At 38.1% G+C, this 18,163-nt stretch overlaps 1 protein-coding gene and 2 long non-coding RNA genes across 3 annotated transcripts; 1 reads left to right on the top strand and 2 right to left on the bottom strand.

Moving 5' to 3' along the window:
* The first annotated feature begins 447 nt into the window (after positions 1–447).
* LOC125572316 lies at positions 448–8,823 on the top strand. The gene is made up of 4 exons (XR_007313757.1): positions 448–458; positions 6,224–6,230; positions 6,567–6,571; positions 8,722–8,823. It is a non-coding gene; the product is annotated as an uncharacterized LOC125572316 (long non-coding RNA).
* LOC5518182 (serine/threonine-protein kinase SIK3) lies at positions 1,198–16,831 on the bottom strand. The gene is made up of 9 exons (XM_001638048.3): positions 16,662–16,831; positions 16,278–16,394; positions 13,012–13,075; positions 12,542–12,657; positions 12,172–12,217; positions 11,941–12,065; positions 11,020–11,143; positions 7,204–7,424; positions 1,198–5,969 (listed from the first exon to the last, which is right to left on the bottom strand). The coding sequence occupies exons 1-9, from the start codon at positions 16,824–16,826 to the stop codon at positions 3,384–3,386; spliced, it is 3,564 nt and encodes a 1,187-aa protein (XP_001638098.3). The 5' UTR covers positions 16,827–16,831; the 3' UTR covers positions 1,198–3,383.
* LOC116601883 lies at positions 7,581–11,009 on the bottom strand. Its single transcript, XR_004290184.2, has 2 exons — positions 10,655–11,009; positions 7,581–9,706 (listed from the first exon to the last, which is right to left on the bottom strand). It is a non-coding gene; the product is annotated as an uncharacterized LOC116601883 (long non-coding RNA).
* Positions 16,832–18,163: the final 1,332 nt, after the last annotated feature.

The raw sequence follows: 18,163 nt of genomic DNA, 5'->3' as shown, positions 1-18,163 counted from the left end.
AGGGGGGGGGGTGCACTAAAGCTCGATCTCATGACATTCATACGCGAATAGAACGCGAGCCTCTGGGTTGTCCTTATTTTTCATCTTCCGTTAAAGCTAGTCAAATAAATTTTGCTAGCAATTTGTTGTTAGCTCAGAACCGGACCATTTCTATTTTACCTACATTTTTATTGAAATCTATTTGGGGTATGAAGGCTATTCGTGAAAACTTTGATATATCTAGAATACCCACCCAATTACCCGAGTTTTATAAGGAGGTTCTAATTGCTTGGGCAGATGTTTTCGTCTTCATTTGAAGGCGCTGAAGTAATAAACCAGTATTTGTGGAATAATAAGTATATTAAAGTATGCGGTGAGGCGATTTTCTACAATAATTTTTATAGTGCAATATTTATACCATAGGTGATTTATGTAATGAAAAAGTCAAATTTGAGTGGGAGAAAGCTAGAAAGAAAGGTGTCTCAGATGGCGTTTTTCTAAAATGGCTTAGCCTTGTCCATGCCATCCCAAACCACTGGAAAATAAGGTTAAAGAAAGACGGTTTTAGTAGTTCTTTTAATCAAGCTTAGGTACGTTTGGGGGAGAAATATTACATAATAAGAAAAATACCGACTAGGTCGATCTATGATTTTATAGTGACTAGGAAAATTCAACCCCCATCGGCTCAAGTTAATATTGCTAGGAAAGTAAATGTTAGTGCGAGAGGAACTAGAGGAAATATAGATTGGACGCAAATTTACAAGAGAATCTATTCTATCTCTGACGATACGCACTCTAGATATATTCAATATAGACTGCTTTGTCTATATCTTAATAAGGACTTGTTTAGATTCAAAATTGTGAATAGCCCTAGATGTTCCTTTTGTTTGTCCAAACAAGAAACCGTTGAACATTTGTTCGTTGATTGTAGTGAATCAAGGAATCTGTATTTCGAAATTTGTGACTGGTTGAAAGACGTTGGATGGGTCTTGCCAGATCTCAATTTTAGTAACATTATATTTGGGGTTGAATCTGATAACCCTGCAACTAATTTTGTGCTTTTGATGTATAAAATATGTATATATAAAGGAAGGGATGTTTTTAGGGTTCCCTCTTTGAAAATTCGAGACATCGACTTATAATTCAAGAAGGGATCGAGTTCTTTTGAGTCAACTGCCAGAGAAGAAAATGGTTGGTTGTCATGAATCGACTAAGAACTCCTCAGACTTATTTTTATTGCACAAAGCTGAAGCTGTCTTCTCTGGACAGTATTTTATATTTCACTCTTTACTCCGTTTATTCTTTTTACAAAGTGTAAATATATTACAGTTTTTGTTTTCATACTTAACCAAACTAATGCTCTCACATGTCCATATATCTTCATTAATGCTTTTCACTCTCGGGTAAACACTCTTTAGGGGTAAACACTCTTTCAGTGCACAATTTATCTATAATGAAATAACATGGGCTTATCACTCAAAAAAGGTGCTTGAAATATATTAGGTTAGAGTGTTTTGCATTTCAAACTTGCCGTGATTTCTAAATGGGTTAAGGGAATGCTGACAAGTATTCTGGTGTTGGCAGGACATAACAAATCAGCCAAACGACCCCACAAGCCTTTCGGCAAACTATCGTCCTAGACTTTTAGTAAAATTAATTCAAGAAACAAACAATAAATTTGCAAGCTTAATTACATAATATTTATAGGCAAATTAACGTAAAATACATTTTAAAAAGTACGATTAAGTAATTTGGCGCCAAAGCCGAAGTGAAAAAGTAGAGGGAAAGTGCATTTATTTGTCTCTCCCTTCTAGAGATGTCTTTTTCTCTGTAAGTAAATACAGAAAAAAATCTGTTAAGGGAATTTTACCTTAGTTATACCTGTTAAACGAAACTAATAAGAATATGCGTTAAAGAACGGAAAAAAAATTACGAAAAAAATCAGAGTACCTTCAATGTCTTTTTTGTTAACGCAATTTCTTGATCAGCTTTCTAGGACGAAAATGGCCTGTGTTGTGAAACCCTTAGCAAATGATTCAGTTCTACAATAGAGAGGACAGGGCATTTCTCCTTGATTTAGGACAAGTGACACATACTATCCTTGCTATGAATACCATAGAGGCTTTTAGAGACGAGTTTGAGCGAACGGCTTACTCGCTAATACAACAAGATTTGTCACAGTTTTGACAAGAGTCAAATATGTAACGTTTTTTTTTCTCATAGGCTTAACTTACAATCAAAAGCGATAGACCAATCAGTGCCCGCTGTTAAGTCCGGGCTGAGCCATGATTTTGAACAATCTTTATAAATGGTATATAAAAATATACCGAAATACACCCAAAGCAAAACTGATATTTCATGGGTAACAAATAAATAAGCAAAGAAGTGTAAATAAAATGAAGGTTTGAAAAGCTGTTATAAGTTTGTTAAACATTCACCCGAATTTCAGAGATCGCGATTCAGCCATTTATTCGTTACCCATGAACCACTGCGAGGATATGAAACGAGGTGTATTTGCATGTAGTAGTTCGAATTGAATAGGAGTGAAAACAGTTGTAACCACAACCAACCAGTGCTCAAACTTCTAATCATAAAGCCTGACTATAGCATATAGCACACTACAAATATTACAACACAGCTTGCAGCTGTCACGAGAAGATAGCAGTATAATAGATATACTCTCTTAAAATGTTGGCTCTCTTCGACGAATATATTACTTTCTGTGAAGTCGATTCTTAAATACGTATATCCAAAACTGGATGCCATCTAAACTAACTAAAGTTCAAGTCAAACTTCTGTCTATATATTGATAGCTACCTTCTTTGCCTATGCGATACCCACTAGCCATTGACTCGAAGGTTGCGTGACTGGTACGACGTAATCGGTATTTGATGAACAATTGTGATGGTGTTACCATCACGCAAGCTTGAGAAGACTGATCATCACGCAAGCTTAAGATGGTGTTACCGTCACGCAAGCTTGGGATGATTTGGCCGTCATGCAAGCCTTGAGATGACGTAATCGCCACGCAGCCTGGGGAAGATTTGCCCGTGTCACGCAATCTAAGACGCCATAAGTATCGCCGTAGCTATAGGCGGTTAGGCAATCTGTACTTGACTATATCTTCTATTCTGATGAGCATCACATGTTACTTTCTATAAGAAATGTTTTTGTGATGGACGATGTCAATAAAAATAAATTAAAGGAATTAATAAAATATACGTCTTCTCCTCAAGTAAACAGAGAAACCTCTCCGAGTGATGGCGTTCCATCCGTCTCAAGTAATCATTCTGGGTTCTACGTTTGTTTTAATTGCATCCTCTACTAAGGTAACGGTTGCTACTCTCAGAAAACAACGTACCGACATTCTTGATAAGGTTACCAGGGGGGGGGGGGGGGGGGTCTCACAGATCCATTCCACCTAGTAACTCATGACACAGCTTTTTATACTGCCACTGGTTACCGCTGATCCTCCGCAAGCGAAGTCCATTAAGCGAGTAGGGATCAGGCAAATGACACACCTCAATCTCCATGGTAACAGACCCGTGCTGTACCGTAAACACGTGTTCTGACTGCTCATACACAACGTTAGGAGACCGCTGGTCTAGAGTTCGTCTTATTTCCGTAATGATATCCGGGATGTCTTTGTGTGACGTCATGTTAACGGCAAAGGCCAGTCGCACGCTGGGAGAGAGTTCGCTACTGAGGTCCCCTTTGCTGCTGGACTTGAACACAGGCTCTTGGCCTATGGTCCCGTTAGGGGATAAGCTACGAAGCAAGCTAGCATTGTCCGCATTCTTTAAGTTGATATTGTTATTATTAAGCATGTCCCGGGCGTGGTTCTGTGAGGTTAACACGTTGTTAACCGCCACCCGTCGTAGCAAGTCCATAGAGTTCCACGCCTCTTGTGTGGATGGCACGGTGTGGTGCCTGTAGTGTCGGGGTTGAAACCTGGGGCTCATGTTCCCACCAAGGAGGGTACCCCGGGGAACGCCAAGCGTCGACAACAAAGACAGGGTTGTCGGGGATAGCCTACCAGAGTCCATCCCCCACGAGGTAGTCGCCAAGTCAACAAGGTCATTCTCGTTTACGCTTAAAGATGCAAGGTTCGGAATATTCATTGGAATGTTCGAGAGGATGTTGGAATCGTTGTTTTCATGGATGCTATTATTTGAGTTACGACTTGTCATGTCTGGTAGAGGATACCGCTGATTTATAGGGACCGCAGAAACCAGTGGCGAGGAAGGAGGTGAAGGTACTGGGGACGAGACAGAGGCTAGTGTTGGCATGTAATCATGTTGAGGTGGACTTGAAGAGACCTGGTCTATATATTCTGGAGCATCCTCGTCTTCTTCATCTATGGACGACTCAGCGTCCGACTCTTCTACAATGACACTCGTACGAGGTGATACCGACGTGATCCCCGTCTGTACCAAGCCCTTCAAATCTGAGGCGACAGAAGTTGAAGGGTTCCCTAAGTATGCATCGTATTGGGCTGGCGCCACACAAGGCTCTATATTGAGCTTTTGCATCTCTTGCTGGAGTAGCGGCTCTTGGTGGATTTCTGGCGCCTCTTCAAACTCTTCCTCCTGAGCTGTTCCCGCCAAATCAAGCTCCTGACTGGAGGAGTTTTGACACCGCTGCTGTAGGAACTGAGTAAGTGCGTCTGCGCCATCCGACGCTCTGCGACCCATCAGTTGATATCGATGCAGCTGATGCTGCTCCTGCTGGACCCGCTGTGTCTCCTCTTCAACCAAGTCCCCATACTGCTCTCGTAATTTCTGGTGTTCCTCCTGTAGCTCCTTCAGACTGTTGCGCTTCGAGCCACTGCCATTACCCCGTTCCAAGTGCTGTTTGAAGGCGAGAATAGAAGCAGCACCATCGGAGGCCCGACGAGAAGAGTTATACCTTATTCCAGTGTGTGCTGTAATGTGGTTACCCTCCCGAGGTGTACGCTCGCGACCAGGGGAAAACCCAGACCGGCGTGACTTCAGAGGGAGTTGCAAAAGCTTCATCTGAAGATCATCAGGGATCTCGGATGAAGCCTCTGTTACTCCTAAAGTGTGGCGTTGCCGTCCACCGCGTCTGGACATGTAGCGAGCCACAGCCTCGGGATCAGGCTCTTGGTCAGACCCGCTATCATACGCATTGTCCGAGACATGTGGGCTTGAAGGTCCAGGGGAAGATAATGGGAAGCCAGGTTGATGGCTACTTCCTAGAGGTGATGTATTCACCAGGGACCCTGGATTACTCAGAGCAGGATCCAACTGGTTCGTCAGCGCTCGAAGTTGGTGAAACTGGGCGATTCCAGCAGCTAGACTTGCAGCCCCGTCTGAAGCTCTTCGTCCCAAGGGCTGGCGGAGCTGGAAGACAGTTGGCAGCTGAAGGCTTTGCTCCTTGTAAGCGAGGGACAGATCTGTGGTCGGACTGAGCGGGGGTAAACCGGGTGGAAGGACTTGGAAATGCGTGAAAGGGTTTTCATGACTATGCGGGCTAAGTGGCGCTTGTAGAATTTTTTGATTCAATAATTCTCTTAATTCTTCCGATATCTCATGCATTGGGTCAACAGCAGTCACTGTGTATCTACGATTCGCAAGATACGCCTTCAGGTTAGGGGGCATCTCGTCCGATAACTGATCATCCTCTTCGTTTTCTTCAGAGGAATTCGCAGCATTTGGTTGCCACATACCACCCGTACCCATTTTCCTGGTCGGAGAGTCCGGCGTAACGTGAACGACAGGTACTGGGACCGAAGGACGTCGGGTTTGCACATGACTCGTGGTGTCACCGATTTCACTGTCAGTATCCATCATCTCCGTGTCATCTGAAACAGAGCTCATCCCCATGGGGGAGGGGCTCGGAGATATAACCGGCCCTAGCATAGGAGGGGTGGTGCAAGCACTCGAGTCCTCTTGGGAAGTTTTCTCCCAGTTATAGAGCAGAAGTGAGTAGACACCAGCATTGTGGTCGTAGTCTTTGTTTTTGATCGCCTGTAGAGGAAAACAAATAGTCGAATAAACGATAACAAAAGAAAAAGCAATGTGAAAAAAAGCAAAGTAACATGGAATTTTCAACCGATCTCACAGCCATGTCCACTGTGAGTTTCTCTGATTTTTCATTCGACCTTCATTCGATGCTCGATAACCAGGCCAAAACGGGTTTGGTTCAAGAATATTCAAGATGGCCGAGGGTTATCTACCATCACCGTTCTTATACGATGAACAGTCGAGGAAACCGCCCGTAGTCTCTTTGTGTCAATGGATTTCTTTTAACCCATTGACTCCTGGCTATTTTTGAGCTGAATTTACAAAAAACAGACTGAAAACAGATACCTCCCCCCTATTCTGAGTTTCATACAGCCCGTCAAAGTCAAACACAGCTGCACCTAGTCAGTGGTACCCAAGCTTTCCAACAGTGCTTTGCGCTCACCACTTTTAATCCCTCGTCATTGTGCTGAAGCAAGCACAAGTTGATGGTTGCTTGTATTTTTCATCAGAAATACAGCTATGAGCATTTTACGAGTGTCTCAGGACATCATGAAGTCTATTGGGGCATAATTGAGTGCTTTGCTTATGGATATTTGCAAGCAAAGGTGGATTCATGATGATTTTTTTCTTGTTTGGCTTTGCCTGGATGAGAAAATAATTTTCTAATGAATCACCACAGCTTCCCTAAATGCTGTCTTTTCTGAAACCAAATTGATTCCAAAATTGTTTACACTGCTATTCTGGGTCTGTATGACCTGTAATTGATTTGTTTGGCTTCGGGGTGAAAAGACTTATAAAAAACCATCTGACTTTGGGAGAGGAGTGTTGACTGGCCCTCCCCTCATGAATTTTTCCGTGGATCTCCCAGGATTCTTTGCAATACGTAAAGGCATCTTCGTGGTTGTACAATCCTTCAAGGAGTGGACATTGTGTTTTGAGGCCATGGAAATGAACCTGGAGGATCAGGGGTCAATGTGTTTAATTTAATCCTAAGTACTTATTAACTGGCATGGCCTCAGTCATTTTTACATTCAAATGTCAATCACTGAATTTTCAATCCAGAAACTGTATCATAGATTAAAAAGGCTTTCAACTATGGTTTCGAAGTGTTGAATGGCAAATGAAAATAAATAAATAAATAAATAAATAAATAATTTATTTAAATGATTTATCTATGCAGGAGACCGTTGCGCTACCTTCAGTAAAGCAGAAATAAGCTAGTTCAGGCATTGCTGACCTGAATGGTTTTCTCGCGGTCGAAGCCCATGTTTTTCATCTTTCGGATCACATCTTCTCGAATGTCCACATCTTGACAGGACTCATGGATATACAGTGGATTCTCTTCCTTGTTCTTTTTGCCAGTCACCTCTGCCATCCATTTGTGCTGGCGGATCTGTGGGATGGTGAATCTCTTGACAGGGTCACGCACAAGCATGTGACGGATAAGGTGTTCGCATTCTGACAAGCAAAAACAAAATGTCTGTTCATGACTTAAACTCAATAGGGGTCTATGGTGACAAATTAGTCAAATCTGCAATTCTCACCCCCTCCCTTATTAAAGATTTTGGAGGCCCTCTTCAGTGACATTAGGGGTTGACTCCCTTTTTTATTCAATTTTAATTCAAGGCCCACTTTTTTCACCAAGAAAAGTTTTTCAGCCTCCTCCTCCACGTTCATCACACCATGCCCCCCTTTTAACGGCCTCTAAAACTAAAGTGTAAATTTTATGTTGATTTCACTGACATCCTGAAGTGTTCCTTGAAGTTGTGTGCATGGCTTCACATAGAAAAATTGGAATTCCTGTCTTCCCATTTGTAATGGAATGAGTTGTATTCTCTATGCCTCACATGTGTTTCTTTCTTTTGCAAAACTGGCAAGTCGTTGAATCATTGAATAAAAATCCTTTCATTGTTTTTCCGAGATACTATAACATCAAATTCAAAATACAAAATCCAGGCTTTGAAAACAGTAAATTCTTGTTATAAGTGTTTCAGAACACTCACATGGCTTTCGGAATTTGGTCATTCATTTGATACCCATTAACCTTTATGGATAATGAAAAATGGATTCACCTGCAACCTTGCTAATTTAAAATATGTACATACATATACGTACGAGTGCTATCGTTGTAATATTTGTCACTACAGGTCAGTGATGAGTAGACCCGATTTCAAGCTGAATTTTTATGGTCACTTCTCTATTTTCAAGTTAAACTTTATGTATTCTCCTTGTGTCTTGTAATTCTATTCAATAATTTTCTTGTTAACCCATAAAAGTTGAAAATAGAAACGGTTTGATATCGAGCAATAGCTACATAGAGGGATTAATTCTTCCTTGGAAAAAAAAATGTTTGTCAGTTATTGTTCCATCAAACGTGCATGTGTGTATCAAATATATTTTCAGCAAGGTTCCCTTCTCTTCCAAGTTTCATTAATGTCACTCAAGAATCGAGCGTTAGAAACTGGTCATCAGGAGAATGATTTTCACTACATGAAGCACCGGAAAAAATAAACAATAACAACAAAAACTAGGCAGCTGCACTGCATAGTGTGAGATACGTGAACTTATTTACGAATAAAGAGTAATTATACTGTAGTTTTATCATATAGCAATTTTATTTTATTTTATCTTTTTACTATTTAATTACTCTTTACTTAAGATTTTGTGAAAAGGGCTTTGCTTTTCTTCAATTTTGTTGAATGCAGTTGCAGTTGATATAATCTATCTTGAAACAGAAGTATTAACTGTACTGAAGTCTGGCAGCATCAAAATAAAACAGTGCTATTACAGTTCTGCTACTGTTAGATCATGTAGTATTTGTGGCTTATTGTATGCAACAGAAGTATTAACTGTACTGAAGTCTGGCAGCATCAAAATAAAACAGTGCTATTACAGTTCTGCTACTGTTAGATCATGTAGTATTTGTGGCTTATTGTATGCAACAGAAGTATTAACTGTACTGAAGTCTGGCAGCATCAAAATAAAACAGTGCTATTACAGTTCTGATACTGTTAGATCATGTAGTATTTGTGGCTTATTGTATGCAACAGAAGTATTAACTGTACTGAAGTCTGGCAGCATCAAAATAAAACAGTGCTATTACAGTTCTGGTACTGTTAGATCATGTAGTATTTGTGGCTTATTGTATGCAACAGAAGTATTAACTGTACTGAAGTCTGGCAGCATCAAAATAAAACAGTGCTATTACAGTTCTGGTACTGTTAGCTATCCATGTAGTATTTGTTACAGTTCTGGTACTGTTAGCTATCCATGTAGTATTTGTTACAGTTCTGGTACTGTTAGCTATCCATGTAGAATTTGTTACAGTTCTGGTACTGTTAGCTATCCATGTAGTATTTGTGGCTTTTTCTATGCAATGCTGGGCAACATCATCAGATACTGCATGCTCAATTAGCCATCTCCATTTGATTTGGAATTTGTGTCTTTGTATGCACAATGTTGGAGGGTATCAAATTTACCAAAAACAACAATGTTCAGTTGTTCGTGTTCAGTTTGTCACAAAACAGAATTTTCACTTTGTGATGACCATGTTGTGTATCAGTGGTTCGATATGCTTCAAATGCATCATAAACAGCTGGGATCATCCAGTCCGATCCCTGGCCTGTCTTTTTTAATGTATACTCTGTTCCCAACATTTCCATAAGCAGTTCATTTCTTTAATAGCTCCTCTTGTTCTTTTAATTGAAAACTCCCCATTAAGGGTGTCACATCTTTAATGCCTGAAAGAAAAGAGGGAACATTGGAACAAAAATGCACAAAAAAGACAACTTAAGGATACCTATCTTTACTAATATGCTCTGGGAACTACAACATCGACTCTAAATAACTGTTTGATTTCATTTTATACTATGTAAACTAGTAGTACCCAAATTGGCAGTTCAGGATGGAAACACAAAGACAAATTTTACTACCCTTTTAATTTAAATGTATAAGGTATGTCGTTCTGATGATTGACAACTAAGAAAAATAGGTTTGTGATTAGAGAAAGATGTTTTTCTCACATGTAACAAACTTATCTGGAATATTTGTGTGCATATGGTCTATACATGTTCTATTACCTGTATTGTATACATCTATTTATTATCTGTAATTATGATTGCTAAGAAATTAAAGAAATTGTAGTTATAGACAGCTATCAATGTTAGAGTGAATTTAACGAAACTCTCACTGGAAAGACCTACACATGTATTACTTGGTGGTACATTTGATTCCTCAAATTAAGCAATTCATCAGTGTGGCAGTAAACATGTGTGACCCAAAAATATTTTGTAGAATAAAATGGAAAACAGAAATAATAAGGTGACTCGATAATGCAAAGGTTCTATCAAAACAGTCTACTAACCACCCGCAATAAAATCAAATTATAAATCTGTGCATACTAATAATTAATTAAAGTTACTTTCATGCTGTAGGCTTAGTTCCAAGATACTGAGACTCAAGAAAATATACTTCACTTCTGTATATAAGTTATATTTGTTGTATTTCTCTCCCCAATAAGAAGCTAATCAATCGAGGTTTCAATCTGCTCGGCTCTAGCAGTAGCCTGCTATTCTAGCAGGTAATCAAAGTAATAATCAGTAATAGTAAATCAGTAAGTAATAATCAGTAGTAATCAAAGAAAATCTTAAGCTGATAAAAGTTGCAATATACAATACATCCTAACCTACCTTAAGAAGCTTCGTTATAGTTGAAGATGCTTTCCCTTCCAATAAAACTGCCAATATTGCCGTTGATTAATGACCGCCATCTTGATCTTGTTTCTCATGCGAGCTGGCGCATGCGCACTTATGATTGCAACCGCGCAAAGCAGGCTTGTCACACTTCAAAGTGTGACCAGAAACTTTTGCGCACCTAGTTTGTCCTTCGAAGCCTGCATTTCATTGATTAGAGATGCTGTCTCCGCTCGGTCGCCTCAGGCAATAAAAGAGTCAACAACGAATATTACAGTAGCAATAAATATTTAAGTATAGATAAGGCTTTATTTTGTTAAATCATAAGAAAGCCAAAGATTGAACCCTCATGTTTCACTTACCTGTGGACATGAAAAAAGGTATTCGAAATCTTCCATCCAGCACACGTGATCGCAAGCTCTGGAGCGTGCTGCCATCAAATGGAAGGGCGCCACAGACCAACACATACAGAACCACACCAAGGCTCTGCAGATTCATTCAACAAAAACAACATTAAGTGGCAAACCAACAGATAGAGAACAACATCAAGGCTCTGCAGAAAGGACATTTAGACACAAACCCATACAGGTAAACACCAAAGACTGCATACACCTATTTCACAAAAGGTTGTCAGTGCAAATGGTTAATGATAAATAGCTTATGGGTACTAATTATTCGTACAATTAAAGGTGAATAAAGTCCAGCAATGTCAGAGCCAAGCATTGGTAACCTTGGATAATTGTTTTGATTTATTCTTCAGGACGCATGGTTACACTCGTTTGTAAAACTGCCATTTGCCAATCGCCATTTGTACTGACAACCTTTATTGAAATAGGTGTATACATTTAAGAAGATGGACATTAAGCCACAAACCAACACATACAGAAAAACACCAAGGCACTGAGATGAAGATGAATTAAACAAAAAGGACATGCAAGGCCAGACAATTCAATTAATTTTACAAAACTACCTCAGTAATTGTCTGCTATAACTAAATAACATTTCATAAATCTTAGACATTTGCTAGCTAGTTGCTTGGTAACATGGCTGTGTGAGAAACGGGTGAAGGGCAAACCAAGACGAACCTTTTGTTTTCCACAATGGTATGTATTGTACACATGCAAACCAGGAAGACAGTATTTTTAGCATACCGAAAAGTTTAAAGGTTCAAAATATGTAGATTGCCAGAAACAAAGGCTCTGGAAAGGCTGTTGTGAATTTCCAACATCACTTCTGAGTGCATGTAAAAAAAAAAACAATAAAAAAGAAATGCTTTAACTCACCCATATGTCCACTTCTGGTCCTAAATACTCCTTTCCCTCAAACAGCTCAGGTGCTGCATAAGGGGGACTCCCGCACCATGTCTTTAGCTTCTTGTCCGCTTGGAATATGTTGCTAAAGCCGAAATCTGGGAAAGTTGTCAAGAGAAAACTTTAGAATTTCTGAAAGAAACCCACTGCATTTCAAAAAAGTATAATGATATCTGAGACATGAATAAAAAAAATGTGACATACCAGCAATTTTTATGTTCATATCTTCATCAAGAAGAAGGTTTTCAGCCTGGAATGTAAAAGATGATTGTTTTTACTACAAGCATCTAAATAAAATGAACTCATCCAGTATATCTAGTACAGGTCAAATGAAGTGAGCTAACTCAATGTAAATACTCCTGATTTATCTGCCCATATATTAAAGACAGAAAACTGGCCTTCATGTTAAGGTAGGTATGAGTGGTATTAGGAACGATCGCCCCAAAGTACTAAGTGGTCGTTCCATAATTTCTGTGAGTATGTCCATGGCGAGAAAGAGGGGGCAGGAGGGGTCGTTTTTGGGAGAAGGGAATGAACACCCCCCCCCTCCCTGGCTATAAGGTAGGGCTGTTACCTTTAAGTCTCTATGTACAATGTTCATCTTATGGCAATACTCAATGGCTGACACAATTTGATTGAATGTATTCTTGGCCTCTTTTTCCTGCATCCTTCCATGAGCTACAAGGTAATCTGGTAAACAGAGGCTTAGGATTAGGTGACTGTGTGATTTATTAAATGATGAAGCTCACATTACTCTTGGCTCTTGACCTCTAAGTAAAGCATCCAAACAGGAGTTCCGTATCATACACTATGAAATCTTATACTGTATGTTCAGTATTTAAGTGCATTGGGACCCTGTTACACAGTAATGACATGGCAAAGGACAAAAAAATACATCTCATAGTATCAAGAAAACCATACATTTTCTATAGAATTCTACCTCTTACAAGTTCTACATTTACACCATTAATTAGAACAGTTGTTAAGTCAACATTCCTAGTCAAGGTTCCTATGCATGTATCATGATCATAAAAAAAAACTCACCGAATATTTCTCCTTTGCTTGCATATTCTGTGACGAGATAAAGCATTCTTTCTGTTTCCATAACCTGAAGTGAAGACAAAGTGATAGTATTTAGGGCTGTAACCAGTAGTGAAGACAAAATGATAGCAGTCAAGGCTTTAACCCTGTTACACTAGGCTTTAAAATGCTGTTACAGTAAGCTGAAAACATGCTGTGTGATACTTTCAAGAATGCCTGATCTTTCTCGTCACACACTGTGCTTTTATTTCAAATCCTACTTTTTTGCTTTTTAGTATGCTGCAAATCAAAATTAAAAGCTTGCAAACGAAACAAACTATTTATCATTTAGCACTAATTTTTGCTAGCTTTTTGTACCGTACAAAGGAAAGAGGTCTGAGTATCTTGCTCAAGTAAAAATAAATAAAAAATGGAAAAAAAAAGAAAATGTATATAGGGAAAAGGAATAATAGAACCTGAATTACCATAGGGCAAACTAAAGAAATATGGCTCCTTTTTATCTGACATTCAATAAAAAACTGATAAAACCTTAAAAAAACATTTTTTTATTATGTACTTTATGCACAGGCAGCCCAAGGCTACTGTTAGTAGTCGGCTCTTCCCTGCAACCTGAAATTATCCCTTATTCCTGATAAAGGCGGCATTGCCAAAATGTTAAAATATAAAATTCTGTGATTCAAGTATTTTTTTATTATACAATAAGCATTAAAAGGAAAGCTAGGCCATGTCACTCTGTTCAATCGAAAGCTAAGGTATGTTTTAAAGTGTTTTTGTGCTGGATTGGCTGCTCATCAATATTTGCAAGTTTTATCCGGCCTCAAAGTTATTGTGTGTTTGAAGTTTGCCGATTGAGTCTCCAGCCTTTCTTATTCTTACTGTAAATACTGCAAGACACACAATCTGTAGCAGGCTTCAAACTTGCTTTACTCACATTTTATCATCAAAACTGAACTAAAGGAAAAACTAAAAAAAAACTTAACAAGGCCTATTAATATATTACTTACATTTTATCAGCAAAATTGAACTAAAGGAAGAACTAAAAACAATATAACAAGGTTTATTTTTTCATTATTAAGTTTTTTTCTAGCATATAAATTTCCCCCATAAATTCATTCTTAAACCACTGATAGTAGCCTTAGGCTGCCTGAACTTCATGTCTTCTTATTAATCAGAAAAAAGAAAAGATATGCAGTAGTAAAACAATAGGAAAACTATCATATTTTCCTTCTTCACTACTGATCATGATACAAAGGAAATGAAATACATAGAATATCTATCATACATATTTGAAGGGTGAAATCCATTTTAACAAATCCGAAACTATAGAGAAAAAAAACCCATATAACTATTTAGAATAACATTATTTAACTCTGCCTTTCAGAATGCATCAGACTAACAAAGAAATATTTTTCTGTTTTCTGAGCCACGGCAGGTTCTTAAAATACGATGAAATCTCAGGCTGGACGTTTTCATAAATAAGGTTCTTATAAAAAAGTGTATATAATGCAATAGAGGAATATATTCAGGGGTGATAGGGTATGTATGGCAGACTGAAAAAAAGCACTCAAAAACCTTGGAAACCCTCTAAGACATCATAACTGAAATCCAAAAACATGTTCTTAGGAGGATCCATTAAATTCTTATTACTCAATTTCTCAACCTATGACCTTGGCTACATCAGACATGACAGATACAAGTGCATTGCACAACAACATATCTACAATAAAAGTCTAAAAAAACAATTCATGCCAAAAAAAGACAATCCAATTCATGTTTAAAATAATGGCAACATTTCGATTACTAAAATTTGTTAAATAATGAATTATAGAATCTTTAAGCCATATAGTCTTAAAATGTAAAAAAATATATTTTAAAAATGTTTTGTGTTTTGTAAGTATGTTTAGGAAACGATTTCTACTAGGACAAGGCTTGAAAAATAGTGATGATGATGATAAAAAATGTTTCCCTAAGAAGTTAAAGCCCTTGTTAAATTCAGGTAGCAACTTTTTAAAATCGTGTTGCATATGAATATTTAACATTTGTAACATGTTAGTAAAATACTTGTAACAGTGACCTAGTATAAAGATGTAGCTGAGGCCATTGAGGCCAATCAGACATCGTGTTGAATCACCATTGACTTAACTAAGCCCTCTTCTAATGGATATCAAATCAGAATTTATATCTGTTGGAATATAATATTAATGCTACTTGTAATTATGCATAAAATTCTGGTTAATTTACCAGAGTTACAGAATCTTATTGATGTGCATTCATTTATTGTATGAAAAAAGCTTATGATAAAGCATAAAATCAAATACATCTCATAAAAGTAATACTATTCTCACATTTTTGCAGATATTGATGAAATTCAAAACCCTTGTTTTTGTCATTTTTTGGCATAAAAATGGATTGAATAGCAAGTTAATACTTGTTCTGTGACAGCGAAAAAAAAAATCAAATTCACTCCTGGTATTATCTGAAAACAAGACAAAGAGACAGGAGAATTTGTTAGAGGAGAAAAATAAACATAGAGACCATCATTAGATGAGAGATGATTAATTATAAGGACGGGGACATCAGTAAACGGGGGAGAGTTGTCACGCTAGCAAACAAATAAACTGTTACAATAGAGAAAGCACACATAGTAACCAATTTTAAACGTTGTGAATTTTCTTTGGATTGCTTTTAAAACGTATTTAACTTTACATTTGAAACAATAATTTTCGAGTGAGAATAAAAAAAATCAATTACTTACTTATATATTTCCACCAGGAAATTTTAAAGATTACATTTCGCTCTCATATATCGACATAAAAACCGGTTGCTCGCTTATGAAATGATGCAACCTAAATCCGAAATGGGGGGATAATATAGTAAAATTAAATCTTTAAGAATAATGTCTCGAATAAAGGGTAATTTTGTGGTCGTTTAGGTAGTTGTTTTCCCCGAAGATCGCGCAAAAGACAAAATAGCGAAATATCCTGAGAACGTAGTGGGTGAAACACTACGTGGAAATTGACCGCTTCTTTATTCTGATCCCGCTAAAACGAGAACCGCTTATCCATTATTGTTACAGGGCCGCCAAGTGTCAATTATTTCGGGATTTATTTGTGGAATGGAAGGATTTCTGTCGATTGCTGTTTACAGTCTATGTAGCAGACTATTTGTCGCGCGCGAGAGCGCAAGCTATGAGAGATATTCGAGTCTATAGAATGTATTGACAATCCAGTTCAAACTCTTCTACAGAAACAAATAGAGACTATACTAACCTCGTGAAGCTTGATTATATGAGGATGGGCGAGTTTTTTCATAACTTTTACTTCCCGTTTAACTTTGGTCAAATTATCGTCGTCCAGTTGACTCTTGTCTATAATTTTGACAGCAACCTGTACACATGAAACAAGGAGATATTCGTTGAAAACACACGCGCGAAATTATCCTATTCGATTATACTGTACTGACTTTGCAATCCTCTAGTGAAAATAGAGCACCGAAGGCGATACAAGATACAATAAAGCCGAGGATAAGGGAAAAACGAATCGCCGGAAACATTGTACGATGAACAGTCTGCAATAACGACTGCAAGGCAACAACTGCTAAACTATCCTTGATTTTTGTAGCCCGAAAATTTCTGGATTGTAACGGAAGCTTACCTTAGATTTAGTAATGCAATGTGTGGCAAGTTTGACCACGGCAAAATTCCCTTTTCCGATAGTTTTTTCGATATTGTAAAAGCCGATTCTGACCACACTTCCGTGGCGGCTATGAGTTCTTAGTTTCGCCGCCATCTTTACATGATGATTGCATATATTTGTCATTACTGCGCATGTGCAGCACAAATGAAGGGGGGAGGGGGAGGTACAAAATCCCCACTCAGGAAACGAGCTTCTAGCTTATGAAATACTGAAAGGGAACAGAAATAAAATAAAACATCGTCCTGCAGCAAACAAATATTATGTAGAAGGAGCTGTTATTTTAACTCTGTGGCTATCATTCTGAATTGTTATTTTCATCAAACAATAAACGGAATGACATCGTATTTATATGGTTCGTAAGTTTGATGTCAGTCAAATTGATGATTTTCTAAGACAACAGCTGTACATCGAAAGTACCAACACCTTATTACGTCACATGACGTAAGACGAATCAAAGTTGACTTGCCTTTCATCAAGAAAAAAAAATAAAAGGCTCAGGAACATAGATTGTTAGGCTTGAGGTTCGACTTGAGATTCTAAAGGGAAACCACCTTAACATATTTGTATCTTTCTACATTGCCAAGCTATATTTTTTGTTTTCTGTATTATACTGAAACACCATATGCGAGTTGCGCTTGGTCGGAAATGAGTCATTCCCCGTGCCAGTGATCGTGATGAAGACGACGCAGTCGACCTCCAGACATTCTCAAAGGCTTACTTAATTACATGCTTTTTAGCGCGAAGTGGGCTGATAAGCATGATAGGCTAAGGTACCAACAAAATCCATGACCTTTGATGATAGACACAGAAGTAACTGGAAAGGAAACGCTGCGGAAACTATGACGATGAACCGGTACGCTTCTATTTATCAAAGGAGGCTTTTATGGCATTATCGAATAATTCTAAATATTGTTAAATTGGGTATTTCGTTTGAGAAGTATTTTTGATGCGGTCACGTTCTTCAAGATAAAGGGAAATTGATGACTGTCTATAAGAACATTTTGTAAGACGTGAAAGATAACATATTTTTCGAAATATGGGATGAAAAGCTCTGTACGTAGAATATCCACACACAGACAACCATGTTAAAAAATGTCTAATGGACAGTTCTTACTTTTTCTTTGCTATCGTGATTTTGATCAGCAGTTTTTATATCAGCTTTAGTAAATTCCAGCGTGAGATATGTCAAATATACACAAGATTTGATTATTAGTATGAAAATGTTAGAGCCGATCAAGTTTGAAGTGCTGAGGTATGAACCTTTAAGACATTTTTAATTTATATTTAGATATAGAAGAAGACATTGTAAATTAGGAAGGGCCAGCACAAAAAAAAATACGACGTATGGTTGAGAGGGGCTGGTGACGAGATGGGGAAAAAAGGTCACATAAAACCACAGGGTGCTCAAGTACAAGTATTATACCACGTATGATGTCATCCCAAGTACGCTCGTTTCGTGT

Source organism: Nematostella vectensis, chromosome 9 (genome assembly GCF_932526225.1).
Source record: "Nematostella vectensis chromosome 9, jaNemVect1.1, whole genome shotgun sequence".
In the NCBI taxonomy this organism is placed as follows: Eukaryota; Metazoa; Cnidaria; class Anthozoa; order Actiniaria; family Edwardsiidae; genus Nematostella; species Nematostella vectensis.
Note: the sequence above shows the minus strand (reverse complement) of the source record. Positions and strands in the feature narration are given on the sequence as shown.

What these genes read in the sequence shown, in the direction of transcription:
- LOC5518182 (XM_001638048.3), bottom strand. Translation starts at nt 16,826, where the DNA reads ATGACAAATATATGCAATCATCATGTAAAGATGGCGGCGAAACTAAGA. An exon ending in AAGCAAAGGAGAAATATTCG is followed by an intron (nt 12,658 to 13,011) that starts GTGAGTTTTTTT and finishes TCTGTTTACCAG; the next exon opens with ATTACCTTGTAGCTCATGGA. An exon ending in TATGAACATAAAAATTGCTG is followed by an intron (nt 12,066 to 12,171) that starts GTATGTCACATT and finishes CAACTTTCCCAG; the next exon opens with ATTTCGGCTTTAGCAACATA.